The following is a 21,622-nucleotide window of genomic DNA, read 5'->3' as shown; positions in this document are numbered from 1 at the left end:
CATTTTAATTGTTAGCTGGTCCAAAAATCTCATTTGAACAACATGATTTTTAGGTTGTTTAGGTCGTCTATGGATTATAGAAATATGATAAATAATATGCAGGCAATTCAAACACCCCAAATTATAGAAAAAAAATCATTATAATAATCCAATAACTTGATTATTAATTAAAATCTCATTATCTCATCAAACCTGCTAATAGGAGATTATTGGTATTTAGCGACTCAACAACAATATAATCTAAGGATCGAAATAGACTACACTGCTACTCTCCAGAATCTAGATTGTAAATATAGAATCATCAAAACATGGGTATTAAATCATAGATTTAATTACAAGGAATAAAATGGTCCAAACGCATTAGGAATCAAGATATAGGAAATAAGCAATTTTGAATAAGGTGTACCACATAATCAGAGCATCAAATACATGAATCTACTCTGCCACCTCAACCTCCTCCATACATTTTTTTTCTGAGCGAAAACCTCATCCTACATGGGCAAGGGCAAACAAAAAAAAAAACATTGTAAGCCCAATATTCACCAAACCGCGGGGATCTTTGCATCCTAACGCTTACGGCCCACTGTAGCCCATCAAGCCATCACACCTTGGGCTTGCCCCGTCTGTTCCGCCTCTCTCTGTTTTTTTCTGGAAACGCCTGCGAGCGAACGCTGTCTTGGGTCCTGTGTCGCCGACGTGGGCTCGCCGTCGCCACGAGCTCCACCTTCCTCTCTCCGCTCCGGCCCGAGCGCGATGTGGCGAGCGACGAGGCGGTGTCCGCCGCTGCTGCGGTGGCTCTCGTCGGACGCAGCCGTCTCCAAGGCGCCGCGGCAGCGGGTGGCGGCGCTGTGGGGGAACGGGGACTACGGGCGGCTGGGGCTGGGCGCGCTGGAGTCGCGGTGGAGCCCCACGGTCTGCCCCTTCTTCCTCGCCCGCGCCGCCGACCCGCTCGCCTCCCTCGCCTGTGGCGGCGCACACACCCTCTTTCTGACCCGTAAGCCCCCGCTTTCCTTCCCCACCTTTTCATCTTCATTCACTTAACATCACCATCTGCCCGTCTAGTAATACGACTATACGAGAGCAGAGATCATGCTAGAGCTGATTCATTGTCTTGGTTCACGCAGTTAAAATGATTTTATTTTTACCTACCATACTAACATTGCTAGATATGTAATGAGCTGATTTTGACCATATGCTCTGAGTTGGAGTGATCGTTGTTATACTAATACACAATGTCACATTGCCCTGCTCTTCCGGCCAATAAATTAGCATAAGCAAGTGAACAATCAGCATTTTTTTATTTCTGTTTGAATTGTGGTGTCGTGATGCGGCAGAGGTTTTCCTTTCTGTTTTTATGCAGAGAGTGGGCGGTTGTTTGCTACAGGGCTGAACGACTTTGGGCAGCTCGGGATAGGATCCTCTGTTACACATACACTGGTACTGATTCTTGCCCATCTTATTTCATATGTTTGCTTCCACATTGTCTATTAGCAGAACTTTGGCATGGATCCTAGCTGAGGGAAGAAAAAACCTTGGCTAAGTAATTGAAAGCTGCATGCATTAACATTTAACTGGGGGGAACAATCGTGTCTCCTATTTCATACAACGCTAACCAATTTACTTAGGACTTATCATGCATTTCAGTAAAAAAGTACATTTTGTATTACCGCGAGGGCTTGGATACCCTTCGAAGTAGACAATATTATTTTACTGGCACTTTTTAGAGTCAAGTTTAGTCATTTACATCAGTTGCTAGATACATCAGACTTAAGAAGCAAAGCAGGTATTACTGGTCATTGACAACATTTATTTACACTTTATTTCTGTATAACTTCAATAGCTTTGGTTTTCCTATCCGTGCTTTGAATGAATTTGATGTTTTTTTTTTCTATAAGCTACGAACCATATGAATTTGATTATTCCACATACTGTGTCCTTCCTTTGTCTACAGTATATAATTTATTTTTTCCTTTTCATGTAGGAGCCTGTTGAAGTTTCTGGATTTCACGAGAGAGTTGTAGAAGTTTCAGCTGGCAACCATCATTCTTGTGCAGTTACCGGTAATAGAAAATAATTAGATTCTCTAGGTGCCTGATTTTATTCACCATAATAAGGTGAATTTATTAACTGATGATAGCAGACGGAAGGGAGGGAGCCATCTTCTTTGTTACTATAGATTTTTAATGGAGCAGCAGGTAGTTCAAGCTTCTCGGGTGTAGAAGTTTGTGCTTCCTTGCTTCTTGTTTGTGTGGGCCAAAACACACAAGTACGGGATGAGGAAATAAACTTTTTTGGCCTTTCTAGTTGTTTGAATATTAATCTAGTGCTGAGTCTTCATGATTCAAGAATATTGCCATTTATCGCTTGGAAGCTACATGTGGGTATGGTGCTGTAATAAGTTCATTATAATATTTATTATAGCCCCAGTTACTCTACTAGATATTGACAACGGATTTGATAAACCAAAATACATATTGGGTAGGTTGCACTTTCAAGCAAAAAGGGCCATATGGATTTGTACACTCTCCCTAGACCTAAGTGCGATAGCACCTTAATTGAAATATGTTATTGCTCATTTGCTAATTGAGCTGTGATATGCTCTGTAAAATGTATTTATTTTTTTAAGGTTATTGTCACTGAATGCTGCACTGCAGCATACAACACATTACACTATAATAATGTTTTACTGATATCTGGATAAGTCTAACAGAAAAGAAGTGTGATTACCATCTCTTCTATTTCTTTCCCAAATTTATTTGTGCTGCACATATTTGCATTGTAATAATTGTATTACCAATCTCCACTAAAATTTTGTGTTTTGACTTTCTTGAACAGCGGATGGTAAGCTCTTTGTTTGGGGCAGAAACTCAGGTGGCCAGCTTGGCCTTGGTAAAGGTAATAGTGTCATCCCCGGTCTTTACTTCCTTAATGCCACTTATTAATGTGATATCATAATTGAATGTTCTGGTATCTATTATACTCTGACACTATCAACAGCAACTTACTGACATTGATGAGTGCTTGATCCCACAAAAAATAATAAAATCTCTGTATGAGTTTAGGAAATCCTAATAGATAGCTTCATAGCAATTTGGTATTACTTGACCACTGTTTCAACTCACCATACATGTCTTTATATTATTTTTTCACGCAGCATAATCATGTTTCTATTAAGATATTGCTAGGGACTATGGTAGATCGTGCTAAGGAAAATTTTCCATCAATTATCCTTTTGGCAGTTTTATTTCTGAGATGGAGTTTTTCTTTCTTTAGGGGCAGGTAAAGTAGTTTCTACCCCAGCAAAGGTTGATTGTTTGACTGACTTCAGAGTAAAAATGGTTGCTCTGGGATCAGAGCATTCAATTGCTGTTACAGGTGACTAAGAAATTGGTGCTTTATACCAGTTGTATTTGAATATTTCTACCTTCAAGAGTCTAAATCTCTGCTATCATTTACTTCTCAAGAGAAAGGTGAAGTCTTGAGTTGGGGAGCTGCTGGTTCTGGTAGGTTCGGACATGGCCGTCAATCTAGCATCCTGGGATTTTCTCTGACCTCAAGGTATGTTAAAATATATTTCGTAAAAACTTACTCTGTAAAAAATTTGTGCTGGAACTTAATTGTGTATGTACTCTATGTCATGGAATGATTCACTGTCATCTATTAAGAAGATAAGAAAATCCATAACCATAAGCGATGGAAAATTTTCTACTACAAGCTGGCGTGCCTAAGTGCACAAGAGAGTTATGTGCATGATTTTAAGAGGGAATGGGCCTTCTAAATATCTTAAGCAGTTAAAGCTTGTGACGAATGAATTGGTGTGGCATATATGGGTATTGTTTGTGCTCCTTAAACTGAACAAGGTTGTCAGATATGTAGTATTGTAGTGTGAGTTTTGAGTAAAATGCCTGATGACATATAGATACAGAAGTTTGAAACTTGGAAGGCTTCTGTCAGATATCTTAGGGTAAAATAGGTCTGACGATTCTGGATATGTTTGTACTATATGGTTTTAAATTGTTTGAAAGATAATAGATTGATAACTATATCTTCACTTGTGTAGTGAATATACTCCAAGATTGATCAAAAACTTTGATGGTATCAAGGTATTTTGACTTGAAACTCAACATGCCTATTAATCAGAAAAGGTTCTCTTATTGTTATGTAGTGATTGTCTTCTATTTCTATTTGTTTATGGATTGGCTAGATTAAAAAGATAGCTGCAGGAATGTTGCACTCAGCTTGCATTGATGGTAAGCATACAGAAAAGCAATATTCAAATTGTACAAATCACAATTACCCATCTTATGATTTCCCTATGTCAAAATTGCAGAAAAAGGTACTTTATTCATATTTGGGCAGAAGACTGAGAAGGTGGTATCCAATCAGGCCACCTTGGCATTTGTTTTTTCCCTTCCCTTACCAAAATGCTTTTTTATCTCCCTTCATTTCCTTGGATTTAACAAAACATTTTAGGGATTTGGAAGATCAAACGAAGCATTCAGACCAAATATTGTTGAAGAGATACCATTTTCAGAAGAAGTTGCTTGTGGAGGTTATCATACTTGTGTCGTAACAGGTATTGGTGTTTGATGCAATCTTTGTTTTGTATTTTGTTAATGTGGAATTATCAAAATTTTCAGCTGTTAACTTGTCATACAATTTTGAAACATATATGCTGATGCTTTTACAGATAGCGGTGATCTGTATTCTTGGGGTTCAAATGAAAATGGCTGCCTTGGTCTGGGGTATTTCATCTATGACTTTTTCAAGAACTTTCGTACATCATCTTGTATCCTACCTATATCAGTGTGCATCCAATGCCGAAGTTGTATTCTTACATGATTATCTCTAACCAGAGGTACAGATATGGTTCGCTCTCCAGAAATTTTGAAAAGCTCGCTATTTAAACTTCCTGTATCTAAGGTTTGTGCTTCTGGGCACCTATCTCATATTTTTATATATTGCACCACTTAAAGACAGTTCTTGTTTGATGTATGTTGGACATTTAAGCTCTCAAATGTATGTTGGGCATTTAAGCTCTCAAATGTATGTTGGACATGGAGTCCTTGACCATTTGCCCTCTGTAGGTATCTTGTGGTTGGAAGCACACAGCTGTAATTTCAGGTATCATAATTTATGCTTCTTTTTCACTAGTATGTTGGTTCTAATTAGTAGGAAATGCTAACAGAAACTCCTTTTTTAGTCTTGACAACAGCTGTCTCAATCAAGGGCTCCATACATGGTTTGTTTTGATAGTATCTTGTAGGTCAAAAAGGTTGTTTTAAAAGCTCTAGCAAGAATAATATAGAACAGTAGACTAGACTATACTTTGATGTGACAGACACTTTTGAGTTGAATTCTTTTGTGTTTACTATAATCTGACACTTGTCTGTCTGAGGGTCAGATTAGCAATGTGCCTACTATGGTGAGTGTTAACCTTTTAACAAACATACTGCTAGGAACTGGTCTAGGAATTTCTTGGATTTAGGTCAAAATTTGAACTGTATCCCAAAGATTTGGATCCCAACCCCCCCTTCCAAACAGGTCCTAAAGGTCATTTGCTGGTTGAATCAGATTAACTGTGTATCTTTAAAAATTGATATTGGATCTTCTGAACTCATAGTTCTAGGTATAAAAAGGACTGTAAATTTATTAAAAACAACGAAGGCTCTGGCAGGGTTCTGGGTAGTGGCCCAAACTGTGCCAATATGGATAATGTAAGGTTTTTGGGGCAGAGTATCAAGTGAAGTTCATTTTTTTTCTTCTTTTGGTCTAGCTTTTTAAGGTGAATGGATGACAAGATTGGCTGTGTTATGTATTGGGTAGTTTTAGTTGTCAAAAGATTTTTTTTTCAGCTATACTTTATCGCTTTGTGCTCTGAGCACCTCAAAACATCCAGGTGATGACATTTACACATGGGGTTGGGGAGGCGCCAATGGAACTTTTTTTGAAGAGGGGCATTCTTCCGGTGGACAGCTAGTGAGTTGCTTTCTACCACTACAATTGTTTCTACTTGATGGTGATGATGTGCAGCATGCATAATCCCCACAGGACGCCAGTCATATGGTCAAACTGCCTTGCTACTTGCAGGGACATGGAAGCGACGTAGACTATTTTGAACCTATGATGGTTCCCTTTGGCAAGAATGCAAGAGCGGTCCATGTATCGTGTGGCTTCAATCATACTGGTGCAATTTACGAGTACTCCGAGGACTGACTGACACTGCAGACACCAGATCAGCATGTCTTGGAGACTTGGACTAATTATCAAATTCTATGCACATAAACAGCAGAAAGAAGCTCTGATATTGGACCTGCATCTATGTGAAGAGAAATATAGAACAGAGTGATAACACCCCCTGTGAGGGGATGTAAATTAAACAGAATAAGGGATGAACTGGATGCATTTTGTGATGCATCAGAGTTACATGTCATTGTATAGCATTCCTTCATTTATTGGGTGGTTATGTATGTATTGTTTTGCCAGCTACTAAGAAATCCATTGCCTGATATCTCAGCAGGCTGTTCGTGTACATGATGAGTGCTTGACTGGCTTCAATTTTTTCCTTTTATACAAAACCAATAAAAGAAAAAAATTAAAGGGTGCTGCTACCATGTACCAACCTTATCACTAGAGCCAAACGCTGGCCCAGGAAGCGTTGCTCCGCCCACCTTATGGCTAGAGCGTAGAGCCCAACACCCTGGATGGTCCAACTGCAAACGCCGGCCCAGCTGCCTACCTTCGCTGCCGTCCTGCCTCATGCGCCTGGGAGACTGCCAGGCCAGGCTCGTGACCTCTTAGCATCCTCCGCCAGCGCCAGCGCCAGCGCCGGCGCCGCCGACTGCCGACCACCCTGCCGTCCCTGAACCCCGCCACCTCTCCCTCCCCCTGGTGCAAGTGCAATCTCCGGCTCTTCCTCCCTGTCCCCTCTCTCTGTCGCTGAAATGAGGTTAAAAAAAGGTGAACGTCGATTAAATCCTGTGGAAGAAAGGGTGGTTTGGTTGGATGCTCCCACGACTCACCCTCACTTACTGAGGTTCTCTGCAGGTGCAGTTGCAGGAACACTAGGGACCTGTTTTGTTCCAAATAAGTCATCTACTTATAAGTTAAAAAGTAAAATAAGTGACTGATTTTGTCAAATACCACCAACTTATAAGTCACCTCTGCTTATAAGAAATAAGCTGGTTTACCCCTGCTTAAAACTTATAAGCTGGTTTTGCCTCCTCATCTCTCACCAGTCGTCACTTCTGATGAACTGTAGGAACTGGTACGTTTCTTTTTTGTGTGTGTGTGTGTGTATATATATATATATATATATATATATATATATATATATATATATATATATATATATATATACACACACACAACTTTCATTTCTCTAGACCTTAACAGGTTATCCACTTTTTTGTCCCAAATTGAATGTAAGTTAACGCTACTACAGAAATCTTAACCGAGCTGGACAAAAATGATTTATTGAGACGGGCATCTCATCCGCCTCGGTCGAAAGGTCACACTAAATCAATCTTAACCTAGGCGGTTCAAATGCCCGCCTAGGCTAATCAAATTAAAATAACAAAAAAAAAAAAGAAAAAAAGGTCGAAGCCCAAACCGTGTTTGGATCTAGGCCTCGCGCCGCCGCCCCTGCATGCTCCCCGCCGCCGGGGAAGCAGGATCAGCGCCGTTCGGGGAGGGAGGAGAGGGAGACGCTGCCGGATCCGACCTTCCCACGCGCCGCCGTCGCCGGATCCGGACTCCTTGCGTGCGTCGCCGCCGGATCCGCGCCGCTAGGGGAGGAGAAGAGGGAGCCGCCGCCGGATCGGGCCTGCCCATGCGCGGATCTGGCCTCCACACTCATGTCGCCGAAGGATCCGCGCTGCTCGAGGAGGGAGAAGACGCCAGATCCGCCGGAGAAGGGAGAGGCAGGCCGCGCCGTCGGAGGGAGAGGGAGCCCCGCCGCCACGCCGAGGGTGGGAGAGGAGCCGCCGTTGGTGAAGGAGGGAGGAGCCGCCGTGGCTCGCCCGCCGTCGGAAGGGCCCCCGCGCGCGCGGCGTGCCTGCTCGACCACCTGAGGAGGAGGGGAAGGGTGGGGCGCCGCTGCCTGCTGTGGAGGGGGGGAAGGGTGGGGCACCGTAGAGGAAGGGTTGGGTCGCGGCCCGAGAGGGGAGGGAAAGGGCGTGGCTGGCTGCGCGCCGTAGAGGAGGGGTGCGAGGTGTGAAGAAGGGTGCGGCCGGGAGAGAGGCCTGGGGAGGTGAGAAGAATAGGGGCTTGGTTATATATGAGCCCAGTAGAATAATGGATATGGACTTTGCCTGGACTGGGAGCTAGGCCACTATTTATCGAGGCGGCCTTATAAGTTGACCGCCTCGGTTAATGTATTAACAGAGGTGGTTACGTTAGGGAAACCGCCTCGGTTAATAAATATTAACCAAGGCGGTCACGTTAGGTTGCCTGTCTCGGTTAACGATTAACCGACGTGGTTGCTGGGCCGGCTGCCCTACCACGAATAACCGAGACGGGTGGCCGAGACCAATTTGAAAACGCCTCGTAAAAGATTCTGTGTAGTAGTGTAAACCCCGTGCCATTTACAATTCGAACCGAAGCCTGTGGACCCACTTGAAGGACATATTCTCGACGCTAAATTCTGCTAAGAAAACTTGTGTATTCAGATTACTAGCTATACGCGCATTGAAAGCTTGAAACAAGGGGCAACGTAGGTCATCATGATGATGTCATGTCATCAGCTCAAGATTTGTGGTGGAATTGAATTGATTCGGGTAGTTAGTTTCATATCATGATGACTTAATTGCTTGAAACAAGGGGCAACGTAGGTCATCATGATGATGTCATGTCATCAGCTCAAGATTTGTGGTGGAATTGATTCGGGTAGTTAGTTTCATATCATGATGAGCTCAAGATTTGTGGTGGAATTGATTCGGGTAGTTAGTTTCATATCATGATGACTTAATTGTGTGGGCATCTCGGACACAGTAGGTATGTGCCAGGTAACAAACACGAAGCTCTGCATCGGCTCATCCTAACCAGAAATCTTTGCATAAAAAGGCTTGAATGAGTTCATGCTGGAGGCTGCTGTGTCAGCTCTGGTTGCTTTCCTGTAGTTTCAATGCTTTAGTTCTCCTCGTATTGCTTTGTTCATGTAACCCTTGGTCACATTACATTGTCGATTCTTTCTGTTATTATGGAGCACGTGTTCTGAATGTTTTTTTAACCAATAGCTTAGAATCTAGAGGACCAGTAAATGAATAAAAATAAAAGAAAGGCAGCATGATTAGTAGCGTCTCCAGCAAAAACACTGGCACCTTGTGAGGCTGCTAATTTTGGGACAACTCAACCACTCTTTTGCTCCTTGTAGTCCAATTCTCCAGGCAACCTCACCCACAGATTCCTATAATACTCCCTCTTCCATGATTTCATGATCATTTTCCATGGTCCCTAACTGCTTACTGCCTAGGAGGCTGAGAATGCCAGTGCGTTCTGTTTCCATCGATGCCATCCTTTTGTTTCTTTCATGTTCATTCAACTTGATGCATCTATGCGCATCCCGCAATAGCCTTGTCCCCGGCAGGCCGCTCTCCCCAGGTAACACTCTTGTGTCCGATGATGGCACCTTCGCCCTGGGCTTCTTCTCCCCATCCAAATCCACCAAGAAACACTATTACCTTGGTATATGGTATAACAACATCCCGCAGCGCACCGTTGTGTGGGTTGCCAACCGTGGTGCACCAATCACTGATCTTTCGTCTGCAATGCTCGCCTTGCACAGTAGCACAAACCTTGTCCTGTCTGATGCCAATGGCCGTGTCCTTTGGAGTTCAACAACAGAAGCCAATGCCATCAGTTGTTCACCTGCCACCACCGTCTCTGCAGAAGCCACACTAGAAAACACCGGAAACTTCATCCTCCGGTCATTGGGCAACGTTAACCGCACCACACTATGGCAGAGCTTCGACCATCCATCTGATACTCTTCTGCCTGGGATGAAACTTAGGATCAGCCACAAGATGCATCAAATACAACACCTCATTTCTTGGAATGGCCTGCAGGACCCATCCCCTGGGGTCTTCTCCTATGGTGCAGACCCCAACAGTATTCTGCAGCAGTTCATTTGGAATGGCACAAGACCGCACCGTCGAAGCCCAGTGTGGACTAGCTATTTCCTTCTCGGTGGCTACATGGAAAGCCTTCATTCTACCATTTACATGGCACTACATCGTGACGCCGATGAGGAGGTATACATGTCCTTCGGCATGCCGATTGCCAGCTTGTCTTTGCTGATTAGAATGGAGATAAATTACTCAGGCAAGGTAAATATTCTAAGCTGGGACAGTAACATGTCAGTATGGACAGGCTTGTACACACAGCCTGCACATAAGTGCAATGAGTATGGTTACTGTGGTCCTTATGGTTACTGTGACAACACTGGAACTGCCCCAACATGCAAGTGCCTTGATGGTTTTGAGCCAAATGATGATGAAGGCTGGGTCAGTGGCAGATTTTCACAGGGATGTCGCCAGAAGACGGCGCTAAGATGTGGTGGACATGGTTTCTTGACCTTGCCACACATGAAGGCCCCTGATCATTTCATCTTCCTCCGGAACAAAAGCTTTGATGAGTGTGCAGCTGAATGCTGGAGCAACTGCTCCTGTGTGGCATATGCTCATGCCAACATGAGCACCAAAGGCATCAATGGCGATGACACAAGGTGCTTGATATGGACTGGGAAGATGATTGACATGGAGAGGTATAGCCAAGGAGGGGAGACCCTCTATATTCGGATCAACAAATCAAGCGGTATGATTTATTGCTATTAATTGTATGTTTATCTTCCCAGATAGGTTTTTGAACTCTTCCTGGTAAAGTGAAGAGGGATCTATATTTGTGAAGCGTTAAACTAAAGGAGGTGTTGCATGAGAAATACTCACATATAGTCTGTGGATTGGAAATAATTTGTTGATTCTCCATGAATTAGTTTTTGCAGGTGACATGACAAAGACCAAAACCCTAGAAATTGCACTGCCAGCTGTGACAAGTTTCCTTGTATTCATATGCATAGGGGTTATTTGTACCTACTGGTTTAGAGGTAGACAAGAGAAGTATTTTCTTCCCTTTTTATTTGCTTTCTCTAGTTCTTGCAAACTGGAGAAACTGTATCAAATCCCCTGTGTTCCTTTCAGACAAACAAGGAAATACAGAGATCCAGAATAGACTGATGCTAGGAGATATGAGCACTGCTAATGAAGTTGCTGGTGAAAGTGTAGAATTGCCATCATATAGCTTTAGAGAAATTGCCACTGCAACAAAGAATTTCTCTGATTCCACCATACTTGGACAAGGAGGATTTGGTACTGTTTACAAGGTAAGCAAGGCTTTTGCTGGTAACTTTTGGTGGTTGGAAAGTAATGTAATTTCTAACATTCAAGAACCTTTCATTTATTCAGGGAACATTGGGAGATAAGGAAATCGCTGTGAAAAGGCTTGGCAAAGGTTCTGGCCAAGGGGCAGTGGAGTTCAAAAATGAAGTAGCTCTGATTGCCAAGTTGCAGCACAGAAACTTAGTTAAACTTCTAGGTTTCTGCATTCATGCAGATGAAAAACTATTGATTTACGAATACCTTCCTAACAAAAGTTTGGATGCCTTCCTGTTCAGTACGTTCTGTTCACTTCTTGCAAAAGCTCAACTTTTGATGAAAGAAACATGAAGCACTGATAAGAACTTCATTTGATTCTACCCTTGACAGATGCTGCAAGAAAATCACTGCTTGACTGGCCCACAAGATTCATGATAATCAAAGGTGTAGCTAGAGGCCTTCTATATCTCCACCAAGATTCAAGATTGACAGTAATTCATAGAGATCTCAAAGCAGGCAATGTGTTGTTGGGTGCTGAAATGAGCCCCAAAATATCTGACTTTGGTCTAGCCAAGACTTTCATTGTCAACGAGCAACAATCAAGTACCACAAGTACTAATCGGGTCATTGGAACTTTGTGAGTGATTTCATACATGAAGTAATTTTGAAGCAACACACCATTGTTCTTGAACTAATTAGTTAAAATTGTGATGTGTGCTCATCTTCCAAAAAAGTGGTTACATGGCACCAGAATATGCATTGGAAGGCATCATTTCTGTCAAATCCGATGTTTATAGCTTTGGTGTCTTGCTTCTGGAGATTGTGAGTGGCTCAAAGGTCAGCACGACAGGCCCAGTCACAGGCTCACCCAACCTTATAGCTTACGTAAGTACTTTCAGGTTCTCAAAAGTTAAAACTTGACCCATATGAAATGCAACCTTGACGTGATCATTGACTCAGGCATGGAAATTATGGAAGGATGGAAACATGCGGAACTTGGTTGATCCATCGATTGTTGAGGGCTCTTCACTTGGCGAAAGTCTACGATGTATCCACATCGGACTCCTGTTGGTGCAAGACAACCCAAATGCTCGTCCACCTATGCCATGGGTGGTCGCGAGCCTTGATAACGAAGGCATAGAGCTCCCACAGCCTAGGGAGCCTACATACTTTGCAAGGAGGCATTATGAAACTGGTGAAGCAGGAGGAGGAGAAAGCTGCGTAATTGATATGACCCTCGCAACACCGGAGGGGCGCTAGAGGTGATCAGGTACTTCCTCCGCAGATTTCAGTGCTTCGTACAACCATATCGAACAGAAACCGACACTGCTTTTGAACAACTGTGTTACAAGGGTAATGCATCGCCTTTCAGCTCCAGTAGAGAATAACTGGAGAAAGATAAACACCTCACATCCCTAGGGTTGAGTGACCTTTCATATAACCGTGTTACAAGTTAAGTCTAGTACAGCATATGTATCTGCCTGTGTCCGGGTAGTACACGTACCTCGGACAAGGTAAACTCTGCGTGTCTTGATGCCAAGCCATTTCTCAACATGTCTAGCTGAATGTTATCTACTCATGTTATCCTGGTTGCTCTCATGTATTCTATCCCATGTATCCTTTCTGCTCGTCCTCTACAAATTTCCTAATCACAGGATCTGTCCGGTGCCTGAATTCGACCTGCTGTTAACATGACACGTCTCAACTCTCAGGATTGTAGCATGATGAACCCGTTGGTTTCAGACTTTCTTCGTGTTGCAATGTGCTCGTGGAACAGAAAGAGTAATGTTTCAGGTGTGAAGGGTGCTCAAGTTTTTTTTTTTTTGTGTGTGTGTGTGTGTGTGTGCACCCAACGATGAAGAGTGCACGCCTGGGACTCCGTGGATGCTTTGATTTGGCCAGGTATGCCACGCACGCACTGGTCGGTAGCAAAGGTACCAGCTAAAAATAGCTGCACTTTGTTAGAGCCGTTGCTTCGATTCTAATATAGCTACTTCCTTTCAAAAAACCACCAATAAAAATAAGAAAACCGTAGGACGATGAACTAGTACCACTGACGCTAACTCTCAAAGTAAATACACTAGATCTCTCTCCAATCTCACTCTAATATGCAGTCTCACGTAAGCAAAGTGAGTGAAACGTGTTCTTGACCTCTAGGTGTGAGTGGTGATCAGTATAAATAGACAAGAGAGCTGAAAAGGCCAACCACACACTATATTTATAAGCCCCCTCAAGGACTAGTCGTTACTCATTTTCAATGGGTTGTTTGAGCTAATACTTGAAAGCTCTGGTGGTCATTGACGAAAACTACCGGAGCTACCCCAATAACCAGTTAACAGTCATTGACACTATTCAAAACTAGCCGTTGGGGGATTCTTTTATCTGGTGCTCCCCAATCGCCAACATCAGAGAAATCCGGTGCCCACTCACTCTCTGGAAAAATTCCATGCAGTGAAGTTGATTTTCTTGTTTTCTCTAGTGCTCTCTCCGGTGACCCACTAGACAAATTTGGTGTCTGAGAACTCGTTGCAGAGAGGAACACCCTGGAGCCTTTGCTTTAGTGCTCCCCTAGAGACACTACCAGAGAAATCCAATGGGTTTGAAACTTCTCTGGAGAAGGTTCTAGGCAGCGACGGAGGCAGCGGTGGGGCTGGGGGGGCTCTAGCCCCCCCTACCGATCCTGGGCATGTGGAGCCCCCCTAAGTCCTCTTTTGAAATTTTATGCATATATGTATTAAGTAGGATAGGCTAAAGTTAAGAGAAGATAAAAAAAAAACCTCTATTCTTTTGTTCAGCCCCTCCTAATTTTTTTTCTGGATCCGTCCCTGGTTCTAGGAACCACCAGGACACTTTGGACCCTTACCAGACAAAATGCAGATGCAATTTGAAAACTCCAGCACATTGCCATCCTTTGCCGATTGCCGCCATGTGTCCACCTATTCTTCCGGTGCTCCGGTGGTCACCGGAAGAATAGGTGCCCAGTTAAAAGCCCCAACGAAATTAACAGTGGAACCTAAGCTCTGGTGCTCCCCCATAGGGGCATTAGAAAAATCCAGTGAGTGCAGAAACCCTGCACTAAGCCTTTCTCTTAAACATCTTTTCAAATATGCTAACTCCAAACGTGTTCTAAAGGATCACAATACCTTTTAGCATTAAGTTACCATTTTCAAATCATTTTCTCTTGCTTCCTCACCATGTCACTAGGTCATTCATCTGTACCGTTAGTTCTCACCTAGTGATATTAGATAACCATAATGACTTTATAGTTCGACTATCTATTCTAAACTTGACTGTACACTCTATTGCACCTCAGCCGACGAAACAAAACCCCTATAGATCGTATCTTTGGCTTCGGTCTTGTTTTCAACTCCTTAGAACTTGTAACTCTTTGCAACTGCAACTCTTCTTCCCTGTTGAATACTTGCACTGTGGTCAGTATCATCTCCACCATGCTCCTATCTTAGCTCAATTTCATCTCAAGGACTAACCTAGCTTAGCAACTCAAGCAAAGCATTATTTCACTAGTTGTCACTCAATCACCAAAATTAAACTAGGACTTTCAGCCACCATCTTTTTGGTAATGGATGACAACCTAACAAAGATATGAAAATGCCAAAAATTTTCAAGTTAGCATTTCACCATAGTAAATTGCTAACTTGGTTTGGAATTTTGATCCGATTGTCCATTGCATGAACCACATGACAATAGGTTGGATAAAATTCACAAAATCCAACTTGGCAGTGGTAGCCCCCCCTACATTTGTGCCTAAATGGTTCGGCTTCAAATTGGCACGTATGCATGGATATGAAATTGCCGGAGAGTTACTGTTACCAAGAGGGGCCATGTTGCTAGTTTGCTATAGCTCTTAATGCAAACTTAAACTTGAAAATTGAATTCTTCTAGCAAAGATCTAAAGGTTCAAACTTGAAAGAAACAAAATGGTTAGGGGCAATACGGCAAATCTGACGAAATACAGATCTCAAGTTCTCAACACGCGGAAAATTCCTTCCCGCAGCGCAGTTGCTCAAGTCAGCAAGCCAAGCCCGTCCGGATCCTTGCGCCGCCGCCGAGCACCCCCTCGCCGCCGGCGGCGATGGCAGTCGACAACGTGCGCGAGCTCCTCCTCTCCACCACAGCCGATGCCTCTGATCCGTCCACGCCCCTCTCAGGGCCCGACCTCCGCCTCCTCATCGACCGCCTACGCCTCCGCTCCGACCGCCTGCACGCCTCGGCCCTCTCCTTCGCTGCCTCTAATCACGGGGCCCTCGCCAATGCGCTCCTCCGCGCAGCCTCCGCCGCCGATTCCTCCGCCTCCCTCGAGTCCTCCCTTGACCCTACGCTTGCCCCGCTCGCCTCCTCGCCCGACCTCTCCGACCTTAGGGCCCTTGCCGATCGACCGCCTCCTCGCCGCCTGCCGCGAGCTCGCCGAGCACCAGGAGCACCTCGCCGCTGCCTCCACAATTGCTTCGCTCGCTGCCCGCCTCCGCGAGGCCCGTGCCGCAGCAAGCCCCCTTGACACTGCCGCTGGTCGCTGAACTCAAGACCCTCCTGATCGATCCCGAGCGATCTGAATCTGCTCAAGATGATCCGGTCGTATTTGGGCTCCTCAGGAGCGACTGGGAGCAACTTGTCGACGAGGTGATGAGGAAATTCCACTTTAGAATGATTCAACTTATGTCAGGGTTTGCATTTGTGCTAATTGTTGTTGTTGGGTTGTCCTTATGATGGTGATACAGCTGCAAGTGGGGCTTGCAAAGAATGTGGAGGAGTGTGCGGAATTTGCGCCAGAGGGAGGTAAGGTGGTGGTGAGGGCTACTCCGAGACGCCACTCTGGTGGAAGTTATGGTGTTGAGCTTCATGTTGCCCTGCAGGCATTGGAGGTGAGTTTTACTGAGAAAATTCAGTCGGTACTTCTGCATCACAGCTTGACTGCTCCAGTAAATTTGACCATCCTAACTTGTAAACAAAATATGCAATTGGTAATGGAACTTAGTTGGGAGCTTTTCATGGACACTGAGTGGAACATAAGCTGTACATAGTTTAAGCTGCATCGCTATAGAAATGATGAATACAATTGTTGTTAAAGATAGCTGTTGTTCAAGGATTGTGGCCTTGTGGGCTGTTGTGCTGGACATTTCAGACACTGATGTAATCCTTCGCCAGCTAAAATTGCGACAACTTTGGGAAAAAAGATATCTGTGACACTAGAAGCTCCACCAGGCACCAGCTCCCTGAGTTAATATGCTATCTTCTTTTGATATGTTGCGGAGTGTGGACTAGATTGAAACTGACAACACTTGTTGTTTTAACTTTTGCATGGGAACTAAGGAGGTAAATGAAATGACCATCCTACCAATGTTTAATCCTCTATAAAGTGGTCATTTATTATGCCAAAAGCACACCTCTGATGCTCACTCTCCCCCATACTAGTCAATGAAGGAATTAAGGATGCATAAGATAGGAAAAAAATGACTCAAATTTACCTCAATACTGTACATCAAGTATTTTGAAGATAGTAGAAGAGGCTAAAGCAACAAGTATTTTGAATTGGAAGGAGTAGATGGTAGGGCGATGTTGTGCACCTTGGAGGGGTAGCCTGTGCAGAAGGCGGTGTCATGGCTAGGTTGGGTAGACCTATGCTGCTCAGAGAGAAAGTAGGATCTAAATATCAATCCAAGTTAGCCATTTATTGATAATTTCCTCTCTTGTAAACAGGGGAGTTTGCTGACAACAAACAAGTAATTGATGGGAGCATCCTTAACTGCAACTAATTTCTATTTATGCCTTACTTCTGTAGTTCTGTATCTCTAACGTAGGTTACTTAAGGCCCAGACTATAGACGCTTTCTTCTAGGCTTTTTCTGAGGAAAAAGTCTACTTCACACTCCCACCTTTCATACTTGGTCTACTTCACCACCCCAACTATGAAACCGTCTATTTTACCCCCTGAACTTTCCAAAACCGTCTATTTTACCCCCTGGGCGGTTTTTTCAGAGGCGGTTACGCTACAGTAACAGAGGGTTGCTACAGTGACGGTGAGTTGCTACAGTGTCGCATTTTTGAATTTTTTTTAATATTTATTTTCGGTGAATTTTTGAAAAATCATAGTAAATCATAGAAAAATCATAAAATGAAAAATCTAATTTTATTGGACTCCACGTGAGTAGATCTACACAATGAATATATAATACAGTATGCTTTAGTACAAATTTTTTTGTAGCTTTAGATTAATTGGAAAATCCAATTTTATCTGTAATTAATTAGAATTTATCTATAACTAAGTTATACATAGTCCAATAAGTACAAAATTTTTACTATAGTTCAAGCATACAATAATTAGCATAGCATAAAAATTTCACCACAATTGGACCATAGAAGCTGCAGCTATGAATTATTCCAATTAATTACAGACAAAATTGGATTTTCCAATTAATCTAAAGCTAAAAAAAAAATTTGTACTAAAGCATACTTTATTATATATTCATTGTGTAGATCTACTCATGTGGAGTCCAATAAAATTAGATTTTTCATTTTATGATTTTTCTATGATTTACTATGATTTTTCAAAAAGTCACCGAAAATAAATATAAAAAAAGGAAATTCAAAACTGACGAAACTGTAGCAACCCACCGTAACTGTAGCAAGCCCGCTGTTACTGTAGCAAAGCCGCCGCTGAAAAACCGCCCAAGGGGTAAAATAGACGATTTTGGAAAGTTCAGGGGGTAAAACAGACGATTTCATAGTTGGGGGGTGAAGTAGACTAAGTATGAAAGGTGGGGGGGGGGGGGGGGGTTGAAGTAGACTTTTTCCCTTTTTTTGAGATGGCAGTTGCTGCCAGTGTTGAACCACATTATATGATAGCATTGTACTCCAAATGTATATCTTTTCATTTCTTTGTTTCGCAGACTATTGATGCCCTAGGCTATGGGATGGCAAAAATTGCAGACTTGATGATGAAACATATTCTGGTTCCAGCAATCAGTAACATACAGGTCACGGTTTCTAGAAGTTCTTGAGGAAGGTGGTCCAGAACACTCTGTATCAGTCTTGAGTGTAGTCCCTTCTGAGGAAATAAAAGTAAGGCTTTCATCGTGTTTCCTGATTTCTAAAGAAAATTGTTTGTCAATACATTTATTCTAAGTAATAACTTTCTGTTTTCAAGGGCTACCTTGACCCAGTTTGTTGTCAGCTGTGTGCCTTTGCCATAGTTTTTCAACACATTACTATATATGTGCTGAGTGTGTATCTTCATTTTAAGAAACAATTCAATCGGTAAATATTATATTTTGTTTTTTAGCAATATTGAGCAGGGGAATTAGATATTTGTTCATCTGGAACCACAATCAGTAATTAGTTTTATTTCCATTACTCTGCAGATTAAGTAAACTTGCTTCTTGTTTACCTTACATAGCTGGTTTTTACTGTTAAAGGACAAAGATGGTTCAAATCCATACTCAAGAATAATTGATGTCATCAAGTTTGCGTGCAAATTCATTTGCGTGGAAAATAGCAAGTGGGTTAAGTCTTTTGCAAAGTTAATCTGGCCAAGAATTTCTGATCTGGTTATCACACACTTTCTCTCCAAGGTATGGTTCTTCCTGATTTACCAGAGGAAGGGAACTCAAGAACTGCTTGATTTCCTGTGGTTCTTTTAGTGCTCATATCTCATCAGCTACACTGCTACAGTACTATCGTTGTGAATTATGATTAGTTTTGCTGTCTAGTGTCTATAATACGAGACAAAACTATTATATCTTAACTTGTATTATCTTCATCAAGCATCTACTTCTGCTAGAACATATGGGGCTTTCCAGCAAGTATAGGTTCTTTGTTTACTGTTAATTGAACTGTGAATCTTTCTTTTGCTATATAAATTAATCCTTTGAATGGTTCAACTGCAACGATATGGTTTGTTTTGATTTTGTAGCCATCGGCCTGTGTATATGCTTCCAATAGTGAGCTCTATGTGATGTTACAAAATATGTATATAAATCACTAAAGCTCATGTTATGTTGACCCTCTAATTTGGTTATAGTATTATACTTTCCTCAAATTGAACACTTGACTTGAGTCCTCCAATAGGAAGAATCATATTTGATAGAAAAAGGAACAAAGTGACCTAAACTTGGTTACTATCCTTACTACAAGCAACTTTGGGATTCGATGAGCTTCCTATTTTCATTTTTCTTCTTTTCTTGTTTGTAGACATTTTCATGGTATAATTCTATAAGTACACTCTATAATGATCTAGTGAAGTTAGTTTTGTTGATTATATTCTCATTAATTGGACTTGACTTACTTCCTCCGTCTTGAAAAGAATGCAATTCTAGTATAATACCGAGTCAAACCATTTTGGTTTGACCAACTCTATACACAAAAGTACCAATATATTTTTTATACCAAATAAGTGTCATTAGATTCGTCATGGAATATATTTTCATGGTATACCTATTTGGTGTCATAAATATTGACACTATTTTCTATAAACTTGGTCAACTTTAGATACGGGTTTTCTTAATATGGAGCGTTTTGGGGAGTATGCTCTGCCCTGCTTTGTACTTTCTCCCTTGGCTTAATGAAATGACATGCAACTCTCCTGCGTTGTTCTAGAAAACCCCCCTATAATTGCATCCTTTTTAGGGCGTAGGTAGTATGTACCACAGTACCAACCTAGCTATGGCTCGGTTCAGAAAACATATATGTAGAATAACTAGAAAATACGTTGTCCCTCTAATTCGCACTTTGTATTATCAAACTTATCACCAATTGAAATCTTGAGTCAAATATATCTTTGTAGTTTCATGATGGGAAGAATCAAATCTATTGAAAAAGAACAGAGTGATATGAGCTAACTTACAAACTATCCTTATTGGCTACAAGAAACTTAGGGTTCTATGAACTTCCTCATTTAAGTTTTCTTGTCTATAGACATTTGCATTGGAAGCCGGTTGTTGCTGTTTCAGGTAATTTTTGACTGATGCTTTAATTATGTGTTTTCAGGCTGTACCCAATGAGGCATCCAAGCTAATTGAGTTCCAAGATGTGCGGAGTACAGCTGAATTCGAGAACAAACTTAGGAGCATGATGTTTCTTTCGCCTGATAGAAAGGATGGCAAGTTGACCCAATTTGTTGATGATGTTGAAGTTCATTTTGTTGTACGGAAGAGAAGTGAGATCTTGATGAAAGCAAGGAACATTCTTGTACAATACGATTATGATAATCCTCTGGTTATTTCCTTAGGTCAACCCAAGAGTTTCCATGGGCAAGGATAACGTGGGGTTCATTTCTTCCATACATAAAGAGGCTTGTTATTGCAGGAATCTGGTGACCAAGGTCATTCTGTTGCTGATCTAGTTTTTCAGCCAGAGAAGTGTTTTACATCTAAATCAGCACCTCTAATAATGAAACTGGTTCATGGAGCCCTCTGTCACGCCTGGTGTCACTGCGGAGGAAGAAGGTGCCTGAAGAGAAGACGTATTTGTGATGGCGTATTATCATTTAGCTGTTTACATTTTCAGTAATGTGTACTGACGTGTGGGCCTAGGAGGCCAGTGTCCGTAAACGGCACTAAGTGCCTGAACCCTGTTCCCCATCCGACATTCAGACAATTCGTGTAATCGAACTCGCCAAGGCAAAGGGGCTTGCCTCGTCGGTGTCCTCGTTCCTGTATCTCTTGTGTGCTCACGTCGGCGGCGACCTCGCCGGCGGCTAAGGGTGTGACTAGTGGTATTAGAGACGTTCTATCCTTGGTGTGGGTGATGGGCGCTGGCCGCTCGGCATCACCGCTGGCTACCTCATCTCCGACGACGGATCTAGTGGTCTGGCGCCGTCATCTTCAACTAACACCACCACAACCACCACCTCGGTAGCTCTAACCCAATAGCGATTTCCCGATCTTGCTTGCTTAGATCACGGTTCGTAATCCTGGTCGGCAGGTGACCTCTATCCACCTCTCGAGGTGTTCGATGGAAGGTCTCATAGGTCCCTCCTTTGGTTGAACTGGGCCAGCAGCGGCGTCGGTGTCGCCTACCTTGAGCTCCGCCACCTTGCCATCCACCAAACCCTGATCCACCATCCACCTCTCCACGGATCCACTCCATCTATGACTCTATAAGGAAAATAGACCCTAGACCCATTTACTTTGGATTTTGGTGTTTGATGATCAACACAACCAAATTGGACTAATGAATTTAAAATGAATTGTTTTGTAGTTCAATAGGGTGCAAGACGTGACTTGGACGAAGACAACATGA

At 42.7% G+C, this 21,622-nt stretch overlaps 2 protein-coding genes, 1 long non-coding RNA gene and 1 pseudogene across 4 annotated transcripts; all 4 read left to right on the top strand.

The window, feature by feature from the left end:
• The first annotated feature begins 647 nt into the window (after positions 1-647).
• LOC136482391 (ultraviolet-B receptor UVR8-like) lies at positions 648-6,532 on the top strand. The gene is made up of 15 exons (XM_066479603.1): positions 648-994; positions 1,361-1,437; positions 1,982-2,060; positions 2,836-2,895; positions 3,274-3,375; positions 3,465-3,558; positions 4,061-4,103; positions 4,205-4,250; positions 4,331-4,371; positions 4,474-4,576; positions 4,691-4,745; positions 4,857-4,923; positions 5,088-5,124; positions 5,900-5,979; positions 6,091-6,532. Exons 1-15 carry the CDS (start codon positions 754-756, stop codon positions 6,214-6,216), a joined length of 1,251 nt encoding a protein of 416 aa, XP_066335700.1. The 5' UTR covers positions 648-753; the 3' UTR covers positions 6,217-6,532.
• A 2,931-nt stretch (positions 6,533-9,463) lies between these two features.
• Positions 9,464-13,035, top strand: LOC136482389 (G-type lectin S-receptor-like serine/threonine-protein kinase B120). 2 transcript variants are annotated; one of them, XM_066479602.1, is made up of 7 exons: positions 9,464-10,812; positions 11,000-11,101; positions 11,196-11,377; positions 11,460-11,667; positions 11,760-12,006; positions 12,104-12,254; positions 12,330-13,035. In XM_066479602.1, exons 1-7 carry the CDS (start codon positions 9,483-9,485, stop codon positions 12,627-12,629), a joined length of 2,520 nt encoding a protein of 839 aa, XP_066335699.1. In that variant the 5' UTR covers positions 9,464-9,482; the 3' UTR covers positions 12,630-13,035. The 2 variants fall into 2 exon arrangements, with proteins under 2 accessions (XP_066335699.1, XP_066335698.1); XM_066479601.1 differs by having other exon boundaries at positions 10,991-11,101.
• Positions 13,036-15,358: 2,323 nt separating this feature from the next.
• LOC136480292 (centromere/kinetochore protein zw10 homolog) lies at positions 15,359-18,753 on the top strand (annotated as a pseudogene).
• Positions 18,754-18,787: 34 nt separating this feature from the next.
• On the top strand, positions 18,788-20,614 carry LOC136482388 (uncharacterized). Its single transcript, XR_010765058.1, has 2 exons — positions 18,788-18,954; positions 20,369-20,614. It is a non-coding gene; the product is annotated as an uncharacterized lncRNA (long non-coding RNA).
• Positions 20,615-21,622: the final 1,008 nt, after the last annotated feature.

The sequence above is a fragment of the Miscanthus floridulus genome, chromosome 9 (assembly GCF_019320115.1).
Source record: "Miscanthus floridulus cultivar M001 chromosome 9, ASM1932011v1, whole genome shotgun sequence".
Lineage (NCBI taxonomy): Eukaryota > Viridiplantae > Streptophyta > Magnoliopsida > Poales > Poaceae > Miscanthus > Miscanthus floridulus.
This window is presented reverse-complemented; position numbering and strand designations above follow the sequence as displayed.

What these genes read in the sequence shown, in the direction of transcription:
- LOC136482391 (XM_066479603.1), top strand. Translation starts at nt 754, where the DNA reads ATGTGGCGAGCGACGAGGCGGTGTCCGCCGCTGCTGCGGTGGCTCTCG. An exon ending in CCTCTGTTACACATACACTG is followed by an intron (nt 1,438 to 1,981) that starts GTACTGATTCTT and finishes CTTTTCATGTAG; the next exon opens with GAGCCTGTTGAAGTTTCTGG. An exon ending in CCAGCTTGGCCTTGGTAAAG is followed by an intron (nt 2,896 to 3,273) that starts GTAATAGTGTCA and finishes TTCTTTCTTTAG; the next exon opens with GGGCAGGTAAAGTAGTTTCT.
- LOC136482389 (XM_066479601.1), top strand. Translation starts at nt 9,483, where the DNA reads ATGCCAGTGCGTTCTGTTTCCATCGATGCCATCCTTTTGTTTCTTTCA. An exon ending in TTGTACCTACTGGTTTAGAG is followed by an intron (nt 11,102 to 11,195) that starts GTAGACAAGAGA and finishes TGTTCCTTTCAG; the next exon opens with ACAAACAAGGAAATACAGAG. An exon ending in AATCGGGTCATTGGAACTTT is followed by an intron (nt 12,007 to 12,103) that starts GTGAGTGATTTC and finishes CTTCCAAAAAAG; the next exon opens with TGGTTACATGGCACCAGAAT.